Source organism: Salvelinus fontinalis, chromosome 28 (genome assembly GCF_029448725.1).
Source record: "Salvelinus fontinalis isolate EN_2023a chromosome 28, ASM2944872v1, whole genome shotgun sequence".
NCBI lineage: Eukaryota > Metazoa > Chordata > Actinopteri > Salmoniformes > Salmonidae > Salvelinus > Salvelinus fontinalis.
The window spans coordinates 3,760,034-3,786,946 of record NC_074692.1 but is presented as its reverse complement, the minus strand read 5'-3'; the positions used below and the strand labels follow the sequence as shown (position 1 = coordinate 3,786,946).

Genomic DNA, 26,913 nt, shown 5'->3' with positions numbered 1-26,913 from the left:
TGATTAGGGCCCTAGGTTCTTCATTGGTGAGGTCAGGAGGTAAGAAAAAACTCCTGACCCTCCTGGCCTTAGACATTATACACACGTTACACTCTAGGTTATCAAATGCTCTTGTTCGTGTGCTCATTGGCTCCTGATGTGTTGTTAGTGGTTTTCTCAGCTCTTGATTGGATGTTAAAAAGTGATTGACGCCTTCCCTCTTCCCTGCAGGCCAATGGAAGCAGTGCTGTGACGACTTGATGAAGATTGAGCTGCCATCACCCCGGAAACCAGCCATTGTCACGTCGAAACAGGGTTCTCTTTACCACGAAATTGGTAAGACAGCAACCCAAATGGATTCAGAAACGGTTGACTATATTGTCCAAAATACGTTTATATGATTCAGTAAGACGTTTTGGAAACTTGAGGGTCTCTTTCTGCTTTTATTCGTTTGTTTTAAATCGAGAACATACAGTAGGGTAACATAATAGTTTGTTAAGGTTAGCGTAAATAAATCAATGAACGATATATCCAGAGGAGGACGGTCCCCTTTCCGTAACTGCATGTGTGTGTTTCTGACTAGTTCTTCTAACAGTGTTGTGGTCCACCATACGCATGAGCTCTCCATCAGACTACTCTGAGCTACCTGCTACCACACTAGCACACCGGCCAACCTCTGTACTTGACAATGGATGGAAGTGTTCCTTTTGCTGACATGCTGCTGACTCACTTTCTTTCTCTCTTCCTTTCTCCCTCTCCTTGTGTGTCTCTCAATTTTTGTCCCATCTCCCCCTTGTTCCTGTGATCAAATTACACCCCCCCCCCCCCCACACTAATATCATTCTTTATCCTTCATTATTAATTGTACACTCCAATCGAATGCTAATCTTCATATATTCAAAATGAACGCACTTTTACCTTGTCGCGCACGTCATTTCATTCCCCAAATGATATATCCCCATTATATTTTACTGCCTGTCAATGTACATTATACCTGCCCCCCTCCCCCTGGATCCTAGCCCCCCTCACCACCCCCTCTTGCGAGGGTCTCTTGCTGCAGGATAACGCCGTGTCTGCTGAGATTCGTGCTCTGCTCTCCTCCTATTACAACGACAGGTGAAGTACCAGTGGGGTCCACTACCCCCCCCCCCCCCCCCCCCCGTACTGGGCTCTCCTACCTACTGAGGAGTGTTAAAGCTGACATCCCTCAACTACCACCACCAAGTCTAGGCCTACCCTTCTCTCAACTTTATGAGCATAGCATCCTTCCACAGTGGAGTAATGACTTTCCTCTGCTCCTTCTAGTTATTGACACCTCTGATGACATCAGCACGGTGACGGACATCCTGACGCGGCAGATGCAGGAGCTGGAGCTGAGGAGCCAGCTGGGGACCTCTCCTCCCTGGATGTCCCTGTTCGAGGAGTCTCCTGGTGGCCCCCGCACCCCTCGGCTGGCCCGCCACAGCCCCCGCTCCCCCCACCGCCTCCCCCACAGCCCACTGAGCTCCCTGCGCTGCCCCTGGCCAGGCCTGCTCTCCTCAGATGCCAGCCTGACCTCAGACAGCGACAGCCCCTGCAGCACCAGCCCCTGCTCCCGCCACCGAGGCTGGGCCGAGCCCCTCTCCTCCCCCCGCTTCCGCCACCGAGGCTGGGCCGAGCCCCTCTCCCTCTCCTCCCCCCGCTTCCGCCCCCGCACCCTCTCCCTGGATGCCAAGCTTAGCACGCTCAGGGGCAGAGGGTATGGTGGGGTGTTACAGTGCTCCTGTCAGCCCCCTTCCTCCTCCTCCCTTGCCCCCATCCCGGCCCAATGCGTCCCCCAGGCCACCCTGTCCTGCTCCAGCTCCACCTCCAGTAACAGCTCCAGCGAGGGCAGCCACAGCCCCTCCTCGTTGGACGGTACCCCTTTCTCACGCCCCTCCTCGGCCCGCCGGAGCCTCATGAACTTGAGAGCCAAACTGGACCCCCGAAATTGGCTCCAGAGCCAGGTATAACCCACCTCAGACCCTCACTCATCTAAACCGTCTCCAGAGCAAGAGGTAACCCACCTCAGACCCCCACTTACTGTATCTAAACCACTGAGCCAGGGATAATCCACCTCAGACCCCCACATCATCCAAAGTCCTGGTAAGAACTGGCTGGAAGGAAGCCAGTCCCTCAGTTGAAAGAGCCCTGGTATTAACTGGAATTACTTTAGACTTAGGACATTCTGCGTCCAGCTCTTCACTGGGCTGTGTCAGTATCAATGGTCCACAGAACATGGGAGTCTTCTGCTTCCCGTTCTAATGGTAATGCTGGTTAGGAAATTGAAGAAAACGTTTTTTTGTTGATGATATAAACGCAATATCTCTAGGCTCTGCGCATCTGAAATCTCCAACTGGAAAGGGCAGCATCTGTCAATCAAAGACTAGCGCTTCCTCGTCAGTCATCTAAGCCATACACCCTTCAATATGAACATGATTTCATAGCATCTTGTTAGTTTAGCTGCGGTATTTACTTACTGTATGTGCTGTATTTTGGGTTTGCAGTGTTTGGGCAGGGCAGTGAGCATGTGGCCAAGTGAACGGGAATGTTTAGTGTCTATATGTGGTCATGGGGTTGTTGTTACCTGTACCAAAAAGACTCACTGTGATCTATCCAAATGACTAGACCCGTCACCTGTTTTATGAATTCATGCCTAGAAGGAGCAAGTATACTTACGCACCGATTTGCTTATTGCATGATTGTGCTCAAAGTCAAAGAATGCGTTGCCGGAGATCTTAACTGCTCAGAAGGTGAATGAATTGAAAGCTCAACTTAACGCAACAGTTCCCCCAATAATTTACTGTACTACTGTTCCTACAGGGTCACGTCGAGGTTCCTAGAACCTCCCCTGCATTCATTAACACATTGTAGGCCTACTACACACCAACCAATATTTAAGATTTCTGTTAATCACTTATGGAGTAATTATAATGAATTGAAGTTAGCCAAAGGTAACGTACTACATAATCAGGAGAACCCATATTAACTTGTTACACTGCCTCGTATTGCGTGCAAATGTACCGACTTTGAAATCTGGGCCGGCCCCTACAAAATCCCCTAGAGTTAAGTTGTAGGCCTCGATGGTTTTGGAATGGAGAGGCATACGCTTTGGATGTCCTTGTCAATCTTTAATATGTCCCTACTAGCAGGCAAGGATTTCCTCACAAACGATACTCTGTTGATGAAACCAATACTCTGCATGGAGAACAGTGTTGCTGGGTGGTTTAAGCCCCGTGCTACAGCTCTTCTCAGTTCAAGGGTATTTTAATATCATCCATTTCAGTTAGGTTGGCAAATGTTATGTATTTGAGAATGTAGAACCTGGGAATGCACATTCATGGGTGAAGAGTTTAGATATCCCAACTTTGACCTTGTGGATTTATAGCTTAGTTTGTGGTACAGTCATAACCTTATGGCCTGAAAACCGGTCCCAGAATTATCTCACACACACACACAGTACCAGTCCACTCATTCTAGGGTTTTTATTTATTTGTACTATTTTCTACATTGTCGAATAATAGTGAAGACAGAAAAACTATTAAATAACACATGGAATTATGTAGTAACCTAAAAAGTGTTAAACAAATCAAAATATATTTTAGATTCTGCAAAGTAGCCACCCTTTGCCTTGATGACAACTTTGCACACTCTTGGCATTCTCTCAACCAGCTTCACCTGGAATGCTTTTTCAACCATCTTGAAGGAGTTCCCACATATGCTGAGCACTTGTTGGCTGCTTTTCCTTCCTTCCCTCTGCGGTCCAACTAATCCCAAACCATCTCAATTGGGTTGAGGTCGGGTGATTGTGGAGGCCAGGTCATCTGATGCAGCACTCATCACTCACCTTCTTGGTCAAATAGCCCTTACACAGCCTGGAGGTTTGTTGGGTCATTGTCCTGTTGAAAAACAAATGGTAGTCCCAATCAGATGGGATGGTGTATCGCTGCAGAATGCTGTGGTAGCCATCCTGGTTAGGTGTGCCTTGAATTCTAAATAAAATCACTGACAGTGTCACCAGCAAAGCACCCCCACACCATCACACCACCTCCTCCATGCTTCACGGTGGGAACCACACATGAAGAGATCATCTGTTCACCTACTCTGCATCTCACAAAGACACTGCGGTTGAAACCAAAAATGTACAATTTGGACTCATCAGACCAAAGGACAGATTTCCACCGGTCTAATGTCCCTTGCTCGTGTTTCTTGGCCCAAGTAAGTCTCTTGTAATTATTGGTGTCCTTTAGTAGTGGTTTCTTTGCAGCAATTCGACCATGGAGGCCTGATTCACACTGTCTCCTCTGAACAGTTGATGTTGAGATGTGTCGGTTACTTGAACTCTGACGTATTCACTTGGGCTGAATCTGAGGTGCAGTTAACTCTAATGAACTTATCCTCTGCAGCAGAGGTAACTCTGGGTCTTCCTTTCCTGTGGCAGTCCTCATGAGAGCCAGTTTCATCACAGCGCTTGATGGTTTTTGCAACTGCACTTAAATGTTCTGCATTGACTGACCATGTCTTAAAGTAATGATGGACTTTTGCTTATGCGAGCTGTTCTTGCCATAATATGGACTTGGTCTTTTACCAAATAGGGCTATCTTCTGTACACCACCCTTACTTGTCACAACACAACTGATTGGCTCAAATGTATTAAGGAAAGAAATTCCACAAATTAACTTAACAAGGCACACCTGTTAATGTAAATGCATTCCAGGTGACTACCTCATGAAGCTGGTTGAGAGAATGCAAAGCTGTTGCAAAGGTTGGCTACTTTGAAGAATATAAAATATATTTTGATTTGTTTAACACTTTTTTGGTTACTACATGATTCCATGTGTTATTTCATAGTTGATGTCTCACTATTATTCTACAATGTATAAAATAGTTTAAAAAAATAAAGAAAAACCTTAGAATAAGTAGGTGTCCAAACTTTTGACTGGTACTGGAAATATAGAACATCGCAATCGATTATGCAAGTAGGCAATACAGTTATTACTGATCTATAGCAAATATTGTGTTTGGCTTTTTCTTTAGATAGTGCAGTCTTTTACCTAAAAAGAAATGCCAACCAGGTGATTGTAGTAGTTAAATTATGATAAGGTGGGCAGGGCTAAGTGTGGTTGGCCCTCCTGGTCTATGCATTTAAGCCTATCAATCCCTCCCTGTTACTTTGTTTATGATGGACTGTAGGCTATGATATGTTACTGTGTTCCAAGGGCTCACAGCTGGCTCACTCATTAAAACAACTGTAAATGCTTCAAAGTGGCATTTGTTACTGTAAAGGTTTTTGTAAGTTAACAAAACTCGTTCCTTTCTTTTTGTTAAAATATAATTTACATGATTGATTTTGTTATAAATACAGCTCAATTGATATTATTTTAACAGTTGATTTCAGATCTATAACTGCATCCGGTAGATAACATTAAATGTTAACCATGCAAGTGTCCTGTGTTGTTTAAATATGTAACATAACGATAATAAATGATTTGGCAATTTAGAACAGCCATTGTTTTTCTGTCATGTCTGTCTCATTTTAGTGGAAACGATTAGAGTATCATTTGATATGTAGAGGAGAAAAGCTATTAGCCACCTAGAGCAGGGCTGTTCAATTCCTGTCCTGGATGACTGAAACACTTCTAGTTTGTTTCTACCTGGTAGTTAATTGGTGTCCCAGGTCTGAATCAGTCCCTGAGTATGATGAGAGCCCTCCAGGACCGACATTGAACAGCCCTGCTCTTTTTGTCAATGTTGAACAAAGGCCCGCACACTGAATATGCTCCCAATTACCACTTTTACCACCCAATTACCACTTTTATTGACAACGTTTCGATCCACAAGGATCTTTGTCAGGTCAAATGGACTATGTGCTCACATACTCAAATATATACACATTTCACCCCATATGACCATTCAACACATGGGCCCGATTCTGACCCGAGTTAAGCGCGTGTAAATGGAACATTATTCAATTTATGCACTTTTCTCTGCGTATTCTGACCTTGAACTTAAGCATGAGAATAGCATGCTATTCACCTATTAGTTCGAGGTGGAGACTAATAAATTAAGGTGTGGCCGGGGTGTGTCTACAGATACGCTGTGTTCTGACTTTGACATGATTCCATCACCTTTACGTTATCGTAAACCATGAGTGAGGTCTAGTGAACCTACCAGTTCCAAGTGGAAAAAGCATCCACTTTTTCCCCCCTGATAGAAATAACATCAATCTCCATGCACTGTAATTTACAACTTGATAAGAGCTAGGTAAATGAGTAATCTGTTTGGTTAAGGGAATTGTAAAAATATATATTTACCTTCTAATGTCTGGAGACAAATGTGAAACCAGTCATATGGAAGCATAACATGTAAAGTTTATAAAATGCTGTGCTATTATGCAGAATTGAAATTGTATGGCCTTTTAACTTGCAGGGATGGGCACTACATTATCGTTCCATTTAATTACCTTGTTTCATTTACCTTACCTCAAATCACTTATGCATAATCAGAATTGAAAATAAAAGATGCTTTGATGTAGGCAAAGGATTAATAACAAATCGGGCCGAGTTAGACACTTTGTTTTTTTTAAACCTTTATTTAACTAGGCAAGTCAGTTAATTAAGAACAAATTCTTATTTACAATGATGGCCTACCCCGTTAAACTGTCAGTTGACTCAAAATGTATGCAGACATAGTGCATGCCAACGCAGTGTTCTGTTTCATAGTTTAGGGACTGAATGAATATTTTATCCATTTAAAGTTGAAAACTGCTGTAGCGCATTTCAGCTATCCAGACGATGTACTGCAAGAACCATTGGTGACCTAGTTATCCCTGTCATCCTCTGCACACAGGATCCAAGCCTGCGTGCCGATTCTCCACCCGTCTCCCAAACTGTGCACTTCCAGTCATGAATTTAAAATCATTGGATTAGTGAAATCATTCGCTAGAGGGATTTTCCACCATTGTTAAATCTATGACGTGGAGAAGGGAGGAGAATTGGTATTTGCAGCCAAACTATCATATGAATCTTTCAATGGGAAATTTGTGCTGTTGAAAATGTCCTTTTCTCAGTGTTGAAAGTAAAAGAAAAACAACACAGTAACTGGAATGTCTCATTTCAAGAATGTGCTAATACTCGTGATGGCTTATGCAGTGTTACAAAATATATAGTCTCGTCCACCAGCCGCCTTTCTCTCTCTGTTAGCCTGGGGACGAGGTTACAAAGATATAGACGGGTCATGCTCTGTGTGTGTGAATGTCTCTGTCTCTCTCGTTCTGTCTGTGTTGAGGTCAGTAGGTGGTGTGCTGCCTGTCACCTTATTTCCCTTATGGCAGTGTTACTCATCTCTGATCCAAGAGCCTCAAGGTTGCATATTTGATTCGACAACTAACCATCAAGCTCTTGATTAGTTAAATCAGCTGGGAAATATACAAAAATATGCAACTGTATGGGGTTGAAAAACACCGTCATAAGAGATGCTGCCTAATGTGAAAGCACATCCCAACAATCACACAACTTGTCATATTCTTAATATTATATTTTAAAAATATATATATTCATTTTCCAGTCTTGAATGCATCCCATAATGATGGGAATCTTGATATTCTGTCAATCGTTGCCTGATGTAAAGCGTGGGGGTATTTTAATGAATGACGTAAAATAACATGCATTGGATCACAGCAGTTTCTGATTGACAGTACAAAGAATTCCTGATCATTGAGGGGGGTAAATTATCTCCCGCATATCCCCAGTCTACCTGTGCGACTCTAAACGCTAGCCTGTCCCTATAGCTAGCAGATGCCCCGTGTGTTGGAGGCCCGTAACGCCAATCCGGCCAAGGTCCTCCAGGCGAACGTGGAGAAGCGTGCCGGGCAGGTGCCAGCTTTGTCGATGTACCCCGAGGCGATGCGGTGGAGCTGCTTCGCGCCAAATGTGTGATAGTGTCCCGGCATTACCTGGTCCACCTGCTCGCTGTCCACCAGCCCCACCAGGCGCTCACAGCTGCTGATGTAGTCGCTGACCTGGCTGGTGGGCAGCCAGTCGATCATGGCTCCGTCGTAGACCACGTCCCCGCTGAACAGCATCTTGTTGTCGCCATCGTGCAGGCAGATGCTGCCCCGGGAGTGGCCGGGCATGTGCAGCACCGTCAGCTGCCTGTCACCCAGGTTGATGACATCACCTGAGGGAGAATGAGGAGAGAAAGAAAGATGGGGAAAACAGACACATTGAGCAATAAGATATTCCAACTGCATTGCAGCACTGACGCAGCAGAAGTGTATTGACCAGTGCTTAGATTACACAGGGATCGGATGCTGGCTGGGGGAGTTTGAGCCAACTTTTTTAAGTGTGCGGCAATGCGTGAAAATGTGACAAGACGGACCAAAACCCTGCCATAATTAAGAATATGGATCAGGAGTGTGTGTGTGTCTTCATAGCAAGAATATAACTTGTGTTGTAGTCTGATCTCTGTGGCTGGGATTGAATATGTGTACATTCTCCCTTTCAGGCTCTGTAGTAATTCAGTATGGCCGGGTGTAGTCTGCTGTATTTCCTTGGCTAAAATAAAATCCATCAAAGTCATCAGCTGAGTATGAAAATAGCATACACAGTGCCTTCAGAAAGTATTCACACCACTTGACTTTTTCCACATTTTGTAGTATTACAATGTGGGATTTATTTTTATTTTTATTATTCATGGAAAATAAAACTAATATAAGTATTCAACCCCCTGAGTCAATACATGTTAATATCACCTTTGGCAGTGACTACAGCTGTGAGTCTGAGTAAGTCTCCAAGAGTTTTGCAAACCTGGATTGTACAATATTTACCCATTATTATTTTTTTAATTCTTCAAGCTCTGCCAAGTTGGTTGTTGATCATTGCTAGACAGCCATTTTCAAGTCAAAACTGTAACTAGGACACTCAGGAACATTCAATGTCATCTTGGTACTAACTCCAGTGTATAATTGGCCTTGCGTTTTAGGTTATTGTCCTGCTGAAAGGTGGATTTGTCTCCCAGTGTCTGTTGGAAAGCAGACTGAACCAGGTTTTCCTCTAGGACTTGCCTGTGCTTAGCTCTATTCCGTTTCTATTTATCAACAAAAAAAACTCCCTAGTCCTTGCCGATGACAAGCATACCCATAACATGATGCAGCCATCACAATGCGTGAAAATATGAAATGTTTGGGGCAAATCCAACACATAACCTAATGCTTTATATTCAGGCCAAAAAGTTTTTTTTTTAAATCCAATTTTTTGGCAGTATTACTTTAGTGCCTTATTGCTAACAGGATGCATGTTTTGGAATATTTTGATTCTGTACAGGCTTCCTTCTTTTCACTCTGTCATTTAGGTTAGTATTGTGTAGTAACTGCAACATTGTTGATCCATCCTCAGTTCTCCTATCACAGCCATTTAACTCTGTAACTGGTTTAAAATCACCATTGGCTTCATTGTGAAATCACTGAGCGGTTTCCTTCCTCTCCGTCAACTGAGTTAGGAAGGACGCGTGTATCTTTGTAGTGGTTGGGTGTATTGATAAACCATCAAAATTGTAATTAATATCTCTAAAATGCTCAAAAGGATGTTCAATGTCTGTTTTTTGTTCATTTTACCCATCTACTAATAGGTGCCCTTTTTTGCGAGCCATTGGAAACCTTACTGGTCTTTGTCGTTGAATCAGAGCTTGAAATTCACTGCTCGACTGAGGGAATTGTATGTGTGGGGTACAGAGATGGGGTAGTCCTTCAGAAATCATGTTAAACACCATTATTGCACACAGAGTTAGTCCATACAACTTATCTGACTTGTTAAGCACATTGTTACTCCTGATGTTATTGCTAAAAACATCATTCATAAATGTAATCCATTTTAAATTCACACTGTAACAGAACAAAATATGGAAAAGGTCAAGGGGTGTGAATACTTTCTGAAGGCACTGTATCTTTGCAGATACCGGCATACTGCACAGTAGGGCTAGGGCTATTTATGATCCTAAGAGGGCGGGAGGTAACCTAGTGGTTAGAGCATTGGGCCAGTAACTGAAGAGTTGCTGGTTCAAATACCTGAGCTGACAAGGTGAAACATCTGCCGATGTGCCCTTGAGCAAGGCACTTAACCCTAATTTTCTCTAGGGGTGCCGTACTACTATGCTGACCCTGTAAAATCAACACATTTCACTGCACCTATCCGGTGTATGTGACATTGAACCATGACCAAAAATAATCTTTCCTATGGGACCCATTATAAGGGCTCTCGAGAGGTGCAGCGGTCTAAGGCACTGCATCTCAGTGCTAGAGGCATCACTAGAGACCCTGGTTCAATTCCAGGCTATATCACAACCGGCCGTGATTGGGAGTCCCATAGGTCGGCGCACATTTGGCCCAGCGTTGTTAGGGTTTGGCCGGGGCATGCCGTCATTGTAAATAGGAATTTGTTCTTAACTGAGTTAAAGAAAGGTTAAATAAAATAAATAAAATAAGCAACTACATTGTACAGTTCATGTAACTGAGTCAATAGACTTATTTAGGGTGTGGAACCTCATCTCGAGAATGCGCAGTCAGATTTTTAAAGCTCTGACTTCTATTGAAGTATGATGGAATACAAAACAGGGAGGGGTAATGCACGTGTGTGTGTGCGTGCGTGCGTGATGGGAGGCCAGTGTTGGTGCTCTGCCAAGTCTCTGCAGTATAAATTTCCCTTGGGATGCAGCCTAATGTGAAAGCGTATTCCAATGCAAAGTCTGTAACAAGGGTTGCAGACACATCCTTAAAAGGGCTGTGTTATTACATTCATATTGACCATATCCTTATCTCAACAGCATACAGCAAATGGTCTTCTAGATGTCTGTAACAATTATGCCACCACATTGGTATCTCTATAGAATGTTTGGTTTGGTTCTTACCTTCTTGTAGTATATGTGTTGGTTGTACAGCCTTGACTCTGTATTGCCTGGCCCTCCATCCCGGCCAGGGAGCCTGGACTATCTCTCTATCGGACAGCCAGGTGACGGTCTCGAAGTTGTCTCCGTTAGCCAACGCATCGACCTCTGCACTGTGGACCCCGACCTGTTGGAACTGATGCAGACCACCTGAGTGGTCGAAGTGGGCGTGGGTGGCGATAGCCAAAAGGGGGTTCTTTCGCTGCGGGTCGTCTCCAAGCAGACTTTTGGAGTTAATGTAGTCAGGTAAGCTCCTCAAACCCAAGCCTGTGTCTATCACTACGTCTTGGTGAGATCCTCGGAGGAGCCAAATATTAGCTCTGTTTGACGATTCGAAAAACTTCTCCTGGATCCAGTATAGTCCTTCTCCGAGGGATTTATGCGCGTACCAGTCCGTGGCAGACATGCCAGGTCATGCACTTGGCGACGCGTAATAACAAAGCTGCTGTCAATTGCCGTTTTTCTGCTACACACAGGTAATATCACTGTATTTGAATGTCTAAGATTTTAAAACGCAAAAATAATGGTGGCCACCGGACACACCCTTGTGGGAGGAACGCATGTTGACTGGACGGATAGATGTATGACGGCACTGTGAAAACCAAAAGCTATTGGCTAAAACACACCTACCCATGTCGTCATATAAACAATGCCCAATGTATGCATCGCTACAAAGTAACAGCTGTGCGCAAAGGAGAAAGACGAGGACCTACAATTCACCGGTGGCGTGGTAATTAGGTCCTACTTATAACTCCATGACATTCGACTATTTGATTAACCCACACAGAACACGCTATTCTAGTTCAACCGAAAAAGATAACAAACATGCAATGGATTTCAATTCACAACATGGGCTGACTATAGCTTGGTCTCCATCCAATTTGTGACAGCTTTTGCCATGCGAATATTCTAAAATCTGCCTAAAACAATATGCGCATTTTCCCACCAGAGATTTGTTTCCATCAAACTGACTTTCGCGTTTTCAAATATTTTTCAACTACTGATGGTTGTCATAAAACCGTTGCGTTATATAGCAAATGTGCCCACTCTGGTCTTGGCACATGTGCTCTATCTAGCCAACAGCTCGCAGAACAGTGCTGGTAGGCTACTTAGCCTACATTGAGAGTATTGTGGATCAACGATATTATTTGTCAAACGGCAGGAAAGCATCGACGATCATGTCACCAGAAAATGACCCACGCTCATCACCTTGCACATTCACCACCCTGTGAAATTCATCAATGTATTTCATCTGTAGCCTAAAAACTGCTTACTTTCCCGAGTCCTAGTCAGAGGACCACACAACATAATCATCATCGCATGACTCCAAGTTTACTTCGATATGATGGTTATTATATCAATATTTGCGCATAAAGGCGTTTCCACCGCAATTTCTAGAATAAATTAATTTTACCGACACAAAAAGATCCCACCATGTCGAACGACAATTGTCAGCATTTATAAACTTGTACCGGCATTTAATGTTTCCATCTGCCCGGGCGTTAGTTTTCTCATGCATCAGGTAATTCATGGGAATTAAAGGGTTGGATGGAAACGTAGTTAGTGATGCATTGACAGCTGACACTATTTATCAGGTTTACATCCAACCTTTTTATGCGAGTAAAGTGCATGTCGGATAAAAAAAATCATGCATTTTTGTCAGGCCTGATGGAAACAGAACATTTTCCGGTAAACTTTCCAAATGTCGACGAAACAAAATACGCTAGACAAGTTTTGTTGTTGGTAAAATGAATTATGCGAGAAATGTCAGTGGAAACGCTCTTATGCACACATTGATATAGGCTAATAACCATCCTATCAAAGTAAACTTGGAGACACGCGATGACATGTTGTGTGGTCCTCCCACTATGTGTCGGGAAAACATCCAGTTTATTACAAATTAAAATTGATGAACTTCACAGGGTGGTGAAAGTGCAAGGTGATGAGCTTGATGCACCTTTCCAATACATATCGAGGGTCTTATTCTGGTGACATGACAAATACAAGTAATATTGCATCATCCATGAGATTTGAGAATTTTTCAAAAACCTGAAACAGCTTTTTCCTGCAATCTAGCCATAATCACTATGCTTAATTCTATGTCAACATGTGTCAATTTATCTGCATATCTAAGCATACCTCTGTATCCTCCTGACTGGTAGAAATGAGTCTTCAGTACATTTATTTATTGCTTGCTTTTCTAAAGTCTACCAATCTTGCTAGCTACTCGAATTTCGTTGATAGCCTGAAAGGACTTCTTGGTAGGTGCTTTTAGCAACGCCAGTATTTACACACTACATTTGCAAGCAATTACATGGTAAAAAAACGGAATAGTCCGCTGGAACTAAAAGACAATTAAGTACAATTATATTTCAGCTTACTCTGTAAATTGTCTGTAGGCTTGATCCTTATGCAGAGGGGGAATAAAATAAAACATCTAATGGAACATATAATTAAACATAATTTCCAAACGTGGGTCTGTTGTAGACCCATGCAGTTACTCAGCAAGGTCAGTTCCTCTGCTTACCTAATGGCGAAATAAAAGTCCCCCACAACTTCTTGCTTTTTTTGTTGCAGGTATGGCACATGTGAAGCACTTTAATTTTTACATGGGGTAAGCAGAGAGGAAGTGGTTCTACAAATCAAATAAAAAATTGTATTGTCACATGCGTCGTAAACAACGGGTGTCCTTTTCCAACAATGCAGGGTTAAAGATACAAAATAGACATAGTGGCACGAGGAATAAAGACACAGTGAATAACAATAACGAGTAAAAAATAACATTGCTATATACAGGGAGCACCAGTACCGAGTCGATGTGCAGGGGTACAAGGGCTTACAACAGACCCACGTTTGGAAAGTCTGTTTAATCTATTTTCTATTAGATGTTTTTTTCAAAAAACATTGCAAGCTACTTCCTAGCGATGCTAGTGTGTAAATACTAGCATTTCTAAAAGCAGCTAGCTTCTTGGTAGCTAGTTATGAGGTTAGGAGATAGGTTCTAGGTTCCCAATCTGGGCTAGCTAAAGCCAAATTCATAAAATTGCTAGGTGGCTAGTAGTATTACAGTGAAAGAACAACAAAGTAAATATGCATCAAAATTACAGGACATCTGAGGGGACATGTGTGCATGTGTTTGTGAGAAAATGTGAACATCACTATGTCCTCTGTAATATAGGTTATCCCGTGTTGGAAGCAGCAGCCCACTCATAGTGCAGAAATGGCTGGTGGTAAAGGCCGTGGTATAGCTGCCTTCAGCTTCAACATCGAATCCCTGGGCCTCAGCAGGGGGAACATGCCTCAGACCAGAGAGGGGCCCAACAAGCTATATCCAGTGAGTAGTACTATACTGACTGCATTTACTGGGCTTATGGTCTCTGTTTCCTGGACCAGTAAGTGATATTGTCTTGGGAAGAATGGGCTTTTTAGTACATTTACGTAATTTAGCACAGTGTTTGCCAACTCCAGTCCTCTAGTTCACCAACAGCACACGTTTCAGTTGGAGCCGCAGAAAAACTCACATGATTCAACTGATTGACGGCTTGATGATTTGTTAAGTTGAATCAAGTGCACTTTTCCGGGGCTGTTGGGGGTACTGGAGGACTAGAGTTGCGAAACACTGATTTAGCAGACGCTCTTATCCAGAGGGACTTACAGGAGCAATTAGGGTTAAGTGCCTTGCTCAAGGGCACATCAACAGTTATTTTCCCCATTCAGGATGTGGAGTTCAAGCCTGTGCCGTTGAAAGAGGGAGAAGATGAGGACTACATGCTAGCCCTGAAACAGGAGATAAGGGGAACCATGAGACTACTACCCCACAACATCAAGCCTCTGGCTGCGAAAGGAGGTGAGAGAGTGCATTATCAGCAATGGTGAGTGTATCGCATCATCCATTAAGACAATGGCATGAGGTGAGGTAATGTAACACCCAGGAACTGAGCCATTATTTAACCACACCTTATCTGGAGACAGAGAAGCTGATCTAGGAGAGAATATTGAGTTAGAAATTCCTGGCCTGACTAAGCTTGGATTTAGAGCACATTATTGTCTGGGGTAAGATGATGTATCCGTATCAAGTGCAGCCTTATCATAGCTTATTGATGTATAGTAGAAATAACGGCTTTATCTGTATTAGAGGTCGACCGATTAATCGGAATGGCCGATTTATTTAGGGCCGATTTCAAGTTTTCATAACAATGGGAAATCGGTATTTTTGGATGCCGATTATGCCGTTTTTAAATTTTGTATTATTATTATTATTTTTTCACCTTTATTTAACTAGGCAAGTCAGTTAAGAACACATTCTTATTTTCAATGACGGCCTAAGAACGGTGGGTTAACTGCCTTGTTCAGGGGCAGAACGACAGATTTTTACCTTGTCAGCTCAGGGGTTCAATCTTGCAACCTTACAGTTAACTAGTCCAACACTCTAACCACCTGCCTCACGAGGAGCCTGCCTGTTTCGCGAATGCAGTAAGAAGCCAAGGTAAGTTGCTAGCTAGCATTAAACTTATCTTATAAAAAACAATCAATCGATCATAATCACTAGTTATAACTACACATGGTTGATGATATTACTAGTTTATCTAGCGTGTCTTGCGTTGTATATAATCGATGCAGTGCGCATTCGCGAAAAAGGACTGTCGTTGCTCCAACGTGTACCTAACCATAAACATCAATGCCTTTCTTAAAATCAATACACAGAAGTATATATTTTTAAACCTGCATATTTAGCTAAAAGAAATCCAGGTTAGCAGGCAATATTAACCAGGTGAAATTGTGTCACTTCTCTTGCGTTCATTGCACGTTCATTGAACGTTTCCGTATTTCACTGAAAGAATAAACGTTTTGTTTTCGAAATGATAGTTTCCGGATTCGACCATATTAATGACCTAAGGCTCGTATTTCTGTGTGTTATTATGTTATAATTAAGTCTATGATTTGATAGAGCAGTCTGAGTGAGCGATGGTAGGCACCAGCAGGCTCGTAAGTATTCATTCAAACAGCACTTTCGTGCCTTTTGCCAGCAGCTCTTCGCAATGCTTCAAACATTGCGCTGTTTATGACTTCAAGCCTATCAACTCCCGAGATTAGGCTGGTGTAACCGATGTGAAATGGCTAGCTAGTGAGCGGTAATAGCGTTTCCAACGTCACTCGCTCTGAGACTTGGAGTAGTTGTTTCCCTTGCTCTGCATGGGTAACGCTGCTTCGAGGCTGGCTGTTGTCGATGTGTTCCTGGTTCGAGCCCAGGTAGCGGCGAGGAGAGGGATGGAAGCTATACTGTTACACTGGCAATACAAAAGTGCCTATAAGAACATCCAATAGTCAAAGGTATATGAAATACAAATCGTATAGAGAGAAATAGTCCTATAATTCCTATAATAACTACAACCTAAAACTTCTTACCTGGGAATATTGAAGACTCATGTTAAAAGGAACCACCAGCTTTCATATGTTCTCATGTTCAGAGCAAGGAACTTGAACGTTAGCTTTCTTACATGGCACATATTGCACTTTTACTTTCTTCTCCAACACTTTGTTTTTGCATTATTTAAACCAAATTGAACATGTTTCATTATTTATTTGAGGCTAAATTGATTTTATTGATGTATTATATTAAGTAAAAATAAGTGTTCATTCAGTATTGTTGTAATTGTCATTATTACAAATGAATAAATAAAAATGGCCGATTAATCGGTATTGGCTTTTTTTGGTCATCCAATAATCGGTATGGGCGCTGAAAAATCATAATCGGTCAACCTCTAATCTGTATGTTTGAGTTCACTTGGTCATATGCTCAATGTACTACAGGAGAAATAAGTATTTAAGAGATATTTCCAGCAGATACAAAATGTGCTGTTTAGTTTGTTTCGTGTTTAGTTTGTGTGAGTATCCATGCATAACCTTTACTGTTTACATATCAAATAGATGTGGAAAGATACAAGGAGAGGTATCAGAGGCAAAACATGTTGGATGAGGAGTGGACACCAGGTAATTGTTCAATTTGGTCATTATCAGATGCATGCAGTCTTTTTTTCAATTGTATTTTAAAGTCATCACTGTGTCTGATAAATCACGATGTGGGTTTATTTCATGAAAATAACTTAAATATATTTTTTTGTAATTTATTTCCTTTTGCTATTGAACTGCTCAGTCTGATCGTTTGGGCGAGATGATAGTTTGAAAATATTTACATACAGTGCTGATTGGCAGATGGGATTGTCTAGAGCAGGGTTCTCCAACCCTGTTCCTGGAGAGCTATCATGCTGTAGGTTTTCACTCCAACCCTCATCTAGCGTACCTGATTCTGATAATTAGCTGGTTTAAAAGCTGAATCAGGTTAGTTACAACTGGGAGGGTAGCTCTCCAGGAACAGGGTTGGAGAGCCCTGCTCTAGAGCCTACCCCGCTTACCCCTTCAATGTAGGAGGATACATATGCAAATAAAAGATGACTGGTCATTGGTCAGAATTATCAGATCAGAATGATCTGTCCGCCAAAAACTATTTTTATTCAAAAAGCTCTTGCACTAAAAGGTCATTATCATAATTTTCACAATTTCAGTGTTATTTCAACCTCATTGTGGAAACAAATATCGTAAACAAAACCTGAGTCTGATTTCCAATATTATTAACTTATTTTAATATAACTTCTCACTTGTTTGTCATTACAGACTGGCAGCTTTTTCCAAAAGAGCTGATGCCTCAAAAGAAAAAGTTGAACGTAAAGCCAGGTACTTAAAGTTTGTGTAAGGATAAGCAAACATATATATTTTTTATTACAATTATGTCATGATGATTTTATGCTAATAGCTATATTTCATAATGAACGTAATATTAGTAGGCGCAAAGAAGAAACCCATAAAGGTATCAAGCAAAGAAAAGGCAGATGTACTCAGTAAATTAGATGTAAGTCACTTTCATCACCTTTTATTCATTTTCACTTCTTATAAATTGATTCTTTTTTTTTTTAAACAAGCAATCTCTGGAGGGGTTGGGACTAGTTGGGATTATCTGTACATTCAGATTTGACATTCTAATAGCCTGATAACATTGACTTGTATAATGATAAAATGAACATACCCGCCATATAATGTTTTATGTGCGAGAGCCGTTTGTATAGCTGGATAATCATACAAAATGGCTATTTCTTCAGGAACTTGAAAAGAAAGATGATGTCAAATCAGACGAGGAGAAAGAAGAAAAGAAAACTACAGAGGAAGGAGAGGAGGAAGAAATTGAAGGAGAGGAGTTGGAGGAGGAGGAAATAGAAGAGGTAACCCCCCCCCCGACTCCCCCTAGTTGTAATATAAAGCCCAATTTTGATCTAAATCATCCTTAGTAGTCAACTTCTATCGCACAATGTATTGTATTTCAAGTTGTTCACTGACACACTTCCGTACAATCAACTTGGTATTGAGACATCTCCGATGGTTTCTGGGTGTGATAAATGACACGTGTATGTAACGTCTGAAGATCACAATACGCAATATACACTGAACAAAAATAGAAACATGCACCAATTTCAAAAATGTTAGAGTTAAAGTTCATATAAGGAAATCGGTCAATTGAAATAAATAAATTAGGCCCTAATCTATGCATTTCTTATGACTGGGAATAGAGATATGTGTGTGGATCAGAAAACCAGTCCCGTATCTGGTGTCACCACCATTTGCCTAATGTAGCGCGACACATCTCCTTCACTTAGACTTGGTCAGGCTGATGATTGTGGCAGGTGGAATTTTTGTCCCCACTCCTCTTCAATAGCTGTGCGAAGTTGCTGGACATTGGTGGGAACTAGAACACGCCATGGGTGACATGTCTAGTGAGTGTGCAGGCCATGGAAGGATTGGGACATTTTCAGCTTCCAGAAATTGTGTACAGATCCTTGGGGGGCAATGCATTATCATGCTGAAACATGAGGTGATGGCGGTGGATGAATAGCATGACAATGGGCCTCGGGATCTCGTCAGTGTATCTCTGTGCATTTAAATTTTCATAGATAAAATGTAACTGTGTTCGTTGTCCGTAGCTTATGCCTGCCCAAACCATTACCCCACCGCCACCATGGGGCACTCTGTTCACAATGTTGACATCAGCAAACTGTTCGCCAGCACAACGCCATACACGCTGTCTGCCATCTGCCCGGTACAGTTGAAACTGGGATTCATCTGTGAACAGCACACTTCTCCAACATGCCAGTGGCCATTGAAGGTGAGCATTTGCCCACTGAAGTCAGTTACGACATCGAACTGCAGTTAGGTCAAGCCCCTGGTGAGGACGACGAACACGCAGATGAGCTTCCCTGAGACAGTTTGTGCAGAAATTGTTAGGTTCTGCAAACCCACAGTTTTATCAGCTGTCCGGGTGGCTGATCTCAGACGATCCCGCAAGTAAAGAAGCCAGATGTAGAGTTCCTGGACTGGAGTGGTTACACAAGGTCTTTTGTTGTGAGGCAAGTTGGACGTACTGACAAATTCTCTGAAATGATAGTAGAGTAATCAACATTCAATTCTCTAGCAACATCTCTGGTGGATATTCCTGCAGTCAGCATGCCAACTGCAAGCTCCCTCAACTTTAGACATCTGTGGCATTGTTGTTTGACAAAACTGCACATTTTTAGTGGCCTTTTATTGTCCCCAGCACAAATTGTTTTAGTTTATTAATTCAACCATTTAAAAAAAAAACAAGCACACATAAAACTTAAAATCCATACATGCACATGAGTAAAATCATCAAGGATAACACACAAAGTCTGGGACTTATTTCCATTGTGGTCCTCTTGAGACAAGATGGCTAGACAAGCTCGGACACAGTTAAACACAGTATGGCAGCGAGATGATGATGATAATAAAACATAAACACGAAGAAGAACATCTATCTCATCATTGCGGTTATATCATAGGGTACATTCAAATGGGAACAGAAGACATCAAACAGTTTTTTTACTTTATTTTTAAAGCTGCCAAGAGAGGACGTTGTTTTTATGGGTAGAGGCAACTCATTTCACTCTGAGGCGCCAGTATACAAGAAAGTACCTTTCCCAGCATTACTCCAGAACCTGTATACTATTATTACACATTAATAACATCTAATCTGGTACTGTGATTGTGTGCATCCCTAAAATGGGGAAAGTAATCCGTCTGATATCTGGGTGCAGAACCATAAATATTCCTGTAAACCAAACCCAGTCTAATCTGGGACACTTTAGCATCAACAGGCAGCCAGTTGAGGACATTCAACAAGCACAGCACTTACAAAAATGACTGATAATTGGCTGAGAGAAATTGAAAATAAAAAGATTGTCGGGGCTGTTTTGTTAGACTTCAGTGTGGCTTTTGACATTATCAATCATAGTCTGCTGCTGGAAAAACATATGTGCTATGGCTTTACACCCCCTGCTATATTGTGGATGAAGATGTACCTGTCTAACAGAACACAGAGGGTGTTCTTTAATGGAAACCTCTCCAACATAATCCAGGTAGAATCAGGATTTCCGCCGGCCAGCTGTCTAGGCCCCTTTTTTTAGTCTACTAACGACATGCCACTGCCTTTGAGTGAAGCCAGTGTGTCTATGTATGCAGATGACTCAACACTATACATGTCAGCTACTACAGCAACTGAAATGACTGCTACAGTTAACAAAGAGCTGCTGTTCACTTCAGAATGGGTGGCAAGGAAAAGTTAGTCGTAAATATTTCAAAAACTAAAATAATTGTATTTAAATAATGTGGAAATTGAGCAAGTTGAGGTGACAACTGCTTGAGTAACCCTGGATTGTAAATGGTCAAAACGTATTGATACAACAGTAGCTAAGATGGGGAGAAGTCTGTCCATAATAAAGCGCTGATCTGCTTTCTTGACAATACTATCAACAAGGCAGGTCCTACAGGCCCTAGTTTTGTCGCACCTGGACTACTGTTCAGTTGTGTGGTCAGGTGCCACAAAGAAGGACTTAGGAAAATTGCAATTGGCTCAGAACAGGGCAGCAAAAATCTCACCTGGCTCAAAGTAGAGGAGAGATTGACTTCATCACTACTTGTATTTGTGAGAAGTATTGACCTGTTGAAAGCACCGAGCTGTCTGTTTTAAACAACTAGCACACAGCTCAGACACCCATGCATACCCCACAAGACATGCCACCAGAGGTCTCTCAGTCCAGAACAGACTATGGGAGATGCACAATACTACATAGAGCCATGACTAGATGGAACTCTATTCCACATCAGGTAACTGATGCAAACAGTAGAATCAGATTTTAAAAAGCAAATAAAAATACACGCTATGGAACAGCGGGGCCTGTGAAGGAACACAGACACATGCATACACACGATAACATACGCACTATACACACACATGCACATGTATTTTGTGTTGTAGATATGTGGTAGAGGAATATGGGCCTGAGGGCACACACTTAGTGTGTTTGTGAAGTCTGTAATGAATGTATTGTAATGTTTTTAAAATTGTTTAACTGCCTTAATTTCGCTGGACCCCAGGAAAAGGCAGCAGCTAATGGGGATCCATAATAAATACAAAAACGACCCTGATAAACATTTCCCGGGCTTTCTGGAGCTTCCCATTCAGAAGCTTAGATAAGCCCCCAAACCAGGAAGTACTAGTGTAGTCAAAATGACATTGAATGAGGTCAGTGACTAGCAGTCTGTGGATAGCAGTCCTGGTGGGATATTTTATCATTTGGGTCAGAGCAAGTGATCTACAGAAGTGCATAGATGCATTGTGGGTTTGGCTACCTTTTTTGCAAACATGAGTATTGAAATCCCTGAACAAAATGATTTCCTTCACCAGTTAATCATTACTTTGACAACACAATTTCGAGATCTTCATAGAATGCATTCTGATAGGGCGGCATGTAACACACCCCCAACAAAAACGGCTTGGTTTTTGGAAGGCAGATATCCAGCCAGACCATCTCCAGATCGATTAAATCCGATCTGATGTTATAAGCAATGTCCAATCTTACGAAAGTGCACATGTGTAATGATCACGCAGTTTAATCAGCTTCTTGATATGCCACACCTATCAAGTGGATGGATTATCTTGGCAAAGGAGAAAGGCTCACTAACAGGGATGTAAACAAATTTGTCCACAAAATGAGAGAAATAAGGGTCTTATGCATATGGAATATTTCTGTGATCTTTTATTTCAGCTCATGGAACATGGGACCAACACTTTACATGTTGCGTTTTATATTTTTGTTCCGTATAAATGACACATTTAATAGCTACAGTACCTATGCACATAGCACCCTTACTAAAAAAGATTGCAGTCCAATTGCATTATGCTGTAAATATTGCATCCAAAATAAGTTGTTTACAGTAATTTGTGTAACTGCAGTTATTCTGCAATTACTGTGTCCAAAATACCAGCCGACTACAGTTACAAAATGGCAATCTTTTATTTTTGCAAGGGCATTCCCACACCAATGGGGAATGTCACAATTAACACTCGCCTTTTTTTGTAGGAAAATGACTACATCGCCAGCTACTTTGAAGATGGTGATGATTTTGGTGCAGGCAGTGATGAGAACATGGATGAAGGAGCCACATATTAACCTCAACTGTATGGATGTTATCTCGAGCATACAGTATTTAAAAATCCAAAAGAATGTTGACTGTCACTCTTCCAAATGTGTTTCCCCCGCAAATCATGATTTATTGTTTACCGAATAGCTGTTGGCTATATGACTAACACTGTCATCAAGTTCACATTTTGTTTGAACCTGCATTTACAATGTGAGAATCATAAATACGTGCGTGTGTGGTTTGAGTTTAAATACTGTAAGTGGCTCTTTTTGTAAATAATTGTATAAACAAATTAAACAAACATGCAAAGTCTGAGCATCAATAATTTATTCAAAATATACTTATTTTTCAGCCTGTTTTAGTTTTCCACAAGTTGAAGGCACATACTGTTTGTTACACATGATTTTATGAAATGGACATGAGGAAAAATAACATTTCACTAGAATATAGCAAGCTAGTGTTTGGGAATATTGTGCATTTCCTGTTTTGTCACCATGCCCTAAGTAGAAATATAGGTTTTGTGAGTCAAAATGCAGTTCTCCCTAGACAGGCAAAAAAATATACAAGCAATGTTCAAGATTTGTAACACATTTTAGACAATACTGAAAGTATAAGACCAATATTCCTCAAATTACTGTCATTGATAAGTGGCAGCAATCAGTACTTTTCTGACCAAGAAAATAACCCTCACTTTAGACCGGGTCATTGGGATGTCCAACTCTGACATCAACCCATTCAAGTTGAAACCTCATATGGTAACGTAGGGGTTAAGGGTAGGGACATCCCAAGGATACCAGATAGCACAAACCCTTTAGACAGCGTTACGGAAACAGTTCCATCAGCTGACAAAGGGGACAATAAGCAGTTGGGTACCTCTGTGCGGAAAAAAAAGAAAAGTGCTTTAAAAAACGTTTTTAAAAACATATGGAAAATTATTCCCCTCCATAAATTTTCCTATGGATTCTGTTCCCCATAAAGTGATTCTCTGAGAAATTGTACCCAATAGAACTGCTCGGAAATATCTCCCACTCCTTCAGTGACTCTCACCCTCACTACGTTTTCTCTTTCTTGGGGCCAAGGTGGTCATCCACATCATTGTGTCCATGTGAGTCTGGTTTAGGTACGTTTCCAGCGTGAGGTCTTGAGTTGGGCCCTCCATTGATTGCCACAGGCTCAGACATCTGGGCATTCTGTATGCCATTCGGATTGGCCGACGGCGTGGTGGTGTGGTGGCTCACGTCCACCTTCATCAGCACCTCGTAATACAGCAGGTAGAACACTGGTGTGACGATGCCAACCACCACCATGATGGCCACCGCCATCCACCACCTCATGCCCCAGTCTGCCCCATGGTAGGGGTCCTTCCTGAGGACAGGCTTGAAGTCAGGCTCCCCCAGTAAGGGCTGCTGGAGGGCCAGGGAGGAGACCACCTCGTTCAGGCTGTTTCTGGAGGTGCCAGTGGACTTGACCAGCAGCTCAATATCCTTGTCCTTCTCCTGCAGGAAGTTGCCCACACTGTCTGTGGAGGAGGAGGAGTCTGTGCAAGTCTCTATGGAGACTGGGGGCTGGTGGATGCGTCGGTGGCCTGTTGGGGAGGCAGATTTGAGAGGAGCAGTGTTGTGGGTCTCTGTCAGCACGCTGAACCGTTTCACAGGGATCTTGATGGATCTCAGCGCAAAGAAGTCCTGCTCTGTCAACAGATTGTTGGCCCTCTTGATGTCTGTTACCTATGATACACAGATACATAAAAGGAGTTGACTGTGTTTTATGTGTTGCAAAAAAAGTAGTGAGAAGTCAAAGCTACATGTCCGGTCTGTCTGAAAGGGCTTGTCATTAGAGAGTAAGACAGGGATTAAGGTTGACTTACTGAGCAGTGGTACTGCAGGGAGAAGCTATTCAGGGTGTCCCCTTCTTTAATGTCTCGGACCAGGTGGACAATGTCGTCTGACCTCTCCCTGGAGGTGCTCCTCCGGTCCCGGCCTCGGGTGCGCAGCTCGTAGCTCTCTCCATCCTCAGCGAGATCGTTCTCAGCGCTGTTCCCAAATAGGTAGACATGTCCTCCATTGGCAGGCTGCATGGTCGTGGCTGACTGGAAACCATAGTGCTGGCTTCTCCCAGTCATTTTTCACTTCAAAGAGAGGAGGGAGACATTGTTATTGATAGCTATACAAACAGCTTCAGTTACACGTTTCAGATGCATTAGCAAAGTATATTACATCAGCTTGTTTTTTTAAAGGTACACCTAGCTAGTTAGCCTACATTCATTTACATTCAATATAGACAAGATCTGACATACATTTACTATTGCACGTTTTGAAGTATCTTGCATGTGAAGCACAGAGCATTCAGTCCAACTCTTCCAGTTGAATGATCTTCATAGGGGTGATTAAAGTCCATCAGTCTTGTACATTTAGTCAGTGGTACTGACCGATAAGATTGATGCCTGGGAGACAGCAGTGTACTGAAGCTCCTTGTTTATATAACGTTGGCATTTGTTTCCATTTGACATTCAGAGAGGAACATCAGCTGCTGATGTGACTACCAAATATGGCAGTGAGAGGAAGCCCATTGGCCGGCAGTGGGAGAAAATGGAACGATGTGGATTTTGGCCGACATTCTGCAAATTCTCAATGAAACATTTCATCTCAATACAGATTTCTGTTCCCAAAACTAAAATATGTGCTGAACAAAGTGGACAAAGTTTTGTAGTCTTTACTCTTTGCCAAAGTTTTTTCTATTTTTTATTGCGTTGTTTAGGAGTGCAAAGGCAATTTGAGTTATGGCCACTTCAAAGTAGGAGTTCCCTAATGGAAATATGCAAATGTTTACTAGAACGCACCAATAGGATCACACTAGCTTGTGCTTGGTTCTGCCCACTATGACTAATTTGTTCCCATTGGAAACAACAGGCTGTGGTCTAACTTACTTTAAAAAAATATTTGGCTAAAGTTTAAGCAGAAGTCACAGTTAGCTAACTAGCTAAGTTAATAACCGTCACAACAAAATAACCATACTAACGTAAATTCGCTATCACTAATTTACTGACCAAAGATATAAACGCAACAATGTCAGAGACTTTGCTGATTCGGATTTCACATGACTGGGCACGGGTGCAGCCATGGGTGGGCATAGGCCCACCCACTGGGGAGCCAGGCCCAGTCAATTGGAATTTGTTCTTCCCTACAAAAGAGCTCTATTAAAGACATAAATACCCCTGAGCAGGATCCCGCAGGCGAAGAAGCCAGATGTGGAGGCCCTGGGCTGGCGGTTGTGAGGCCGGTTGGGCGTACTACCAAATTCTCTAAAACTACATTGAGGCAACTTATGGTAGAGAAATTAACATTACATTTTCTGGCAACAACTCTGGTGGACATTCCTACAGTCAGCATGGCAATTGCACGCTCCCTCTACTTGAGATATCTGTGGCGTTGTGTGACGAAACTGCACATTTTAAAGTGGCCTTTTGTCCCCAGCACAAGGTACACCTGTGTAATGATTATGCTGTTTAATCAGCTTCTTGATATCAGGTGGATAGATTATCTTGGCACTAACAGGGATGTAAACAAAGTTTGAGAGAAACTTTTTGTCCATATGGAACATTTCTGGGATCTTTTATTTCAGCTCATGAAACATGGGACCAGCACTTTAAGTTACATGTTGCGTTTATGTTTTTGTTCAGCAATATAATGCAAATGCATAACGTTACGGAACATGGAGGTAAATGCTAGCTAGCTCTCTGGCTAACCTTAAACTAGCTCTCTGAGAACCCAAGTGGGGTATACCCAGTTTACAACAGTCCTCCCTAACGTTTAATAAAGTTGACCGTCTATTTGAATGGGCTATCCCATCCATATGTAACCTAACACGTTAGCTATCTGCGGGAAAACAACTTGCCAGCTAGCTAGGTACGTACATTGTGCTCTCACCACACCACTTACCTACATTAGTAAAACGCAACCAAACACTTTGTTGTCCCAACTGACTGAAGCAGCTGCCATATAGCTACGTTAGGCAAGCTAGCTAACTAGAAACCTACCTGTCAAGCTAACGTAGAGCTAGCTTAGCTAACATCTGTACCCTAAGTGTTTTAGCTATCTATAGTACATTCGCGATTATTGTTGCTGGTACAAATCCGTGTTAATTTTTGCAAATTATAAGCGACGAAGCACCCAGACTTTACCTGAAAACATGAGCACTGTTCCGTTGACGACCTAAGCCACATCCATTCTTCCCCCGGTTTACTGGCGTTCGTTTGTTTAGCTACGCCACGTCAACAGAATACTAACGTGATGACGTACGTGGATAGGAACTCCAATTCTTGCATTGACCACTAGACGTTGTCGTCACTAGTTACCACATCCACGAAGTCATAAACCACGCCACTTTCTACAGGTTATCTTCTTAAAAAGTGATTTTAAACCTAACCGTAACCTA

The 26,913-nt window shown here is 42.2% G+C and overlaps 4 protein-coding genes across 11 annotated transcripts in view; 2 read left to right on the top strand and 2 right to left on the bottom strand.

Moving 5' to 3' along the window:
• LOC129825967 (rhotekin-like) overlaps positions 1-5,500 on the top strand; it is a 124,442-nt gene extending 118,942 nt beyond the window's left edge. For 5 of the 6 annotated variants that reach the window (XM_055886152.1, XM_055886149.1, XM_055886150.1 and 2 more), the window contains exons 11-12: positions 211-315; positions 1,285-5,500. In XM_055886152.1, the coding sequence (XP_055742127.1) occupies positions 211-315; positions 1,285-1,970 (791 nt within the window). In that variant the 3' untranslated portion in view covers positions 1,971-5,500. Of the gene's footprint in view, positions 1-210; positions 316-998; positions 1,096-1,284 lie in introns of all 6 variants that reach the window. The other variant, XM_055886154.1, reaches the window with a different exon arrangement.
• Positions 5,501-6,569: 1,069 nt separating this feature from the next.
• mblac2 (metallo-beta-lactamase domain containing 2) lies at positions 6,570-11,503 on the bottom strand. Its single transcript, XM_055886157.1, has 2 exons — positions 10,900-11,503; positions 6,570-8,175 (listed from the first exon to the last, which is right to left on the bottom strand). Exons 1-2 carry the CDS (start codon positions 11,339-11,341, stop codon positions 7,787-7,789), a joined length of 831 nt encoding a protein of 276 aa, XP_055742132.1. The 5' UTR covers positions 11,342-11,503; the 3' UTR covers positions 6,570-7,786.
• Positions 11,092-22,789, top strand: polr3g (polymerase (RNA) III (DNA directed) polypeptide G). Of its 2 annotated transcripts, none has more exons than XM_055886158.1 (8): positions 11,092-11,181; positions 14,114-14,269; positions 14,653-14,782; positions 16,864-16,926; positions 17,608-17,667; positions 17,775-17,842; positions 18,090-18,209; positions 22,419-22,789. In XM_055886158.1, the coding sequence occupies exons 2-8, from the start codon at positions 14,156-14,158 to the stop codon at positions 22,506-22,508; spliced, it is 645 nt and encodes a 214-aa protein (XP_055742133.1). In that variant the 5' UTR covers positions 11,092-11,181; positions 14,114-14,155; the 3' UTR covers positions 22,509-22,789. The 2 variants fall into 2 exon arrangements, with proteins under 2 accessions (XP_055742133.1, XP_055742134.1); XM_055886159.1 differs by lacking the exon at positions 11,092-11,181 and adding an exon at positions 11,583-11,665.
• Positions 22,790-26,768, bottom strand: LOC129825968 (lysM and putative peptidoglycan-binding domain-containing protein 3-like). Of its 2 annotated transcripts, none has more exons than XM_055886155.1 (3): positions 26,660-26,768; positions 24,347-24,607; positions 22,790-24,206 (listed from the first exon to the last, which is right to left on the bottom strand). In XM_055886155.1, exons 2-3 carry the CDS (start codon positions 24,599-24,601, stop codon positions 23,532-23,534), a joined length of 930 nt encoding a protein of 309 aa, XP_055742130.1. In that variant the 5' UTR covers positions 24,602-24,607; positions 26,660-26,768; the 3' UTR covers positions 22,790-23,531. The 2 variants fall into 2 exon arrangements, with proteins under 2 accessions (XP_055742130.1, XP_055742131.1); XM_055886156.1 differs by lacking the exon at positions 26,660-26,768 and adding an exon at positions 24,776-26,653.
• Positions 26,769-26,913: the final 145 nt, after the last annotated feature.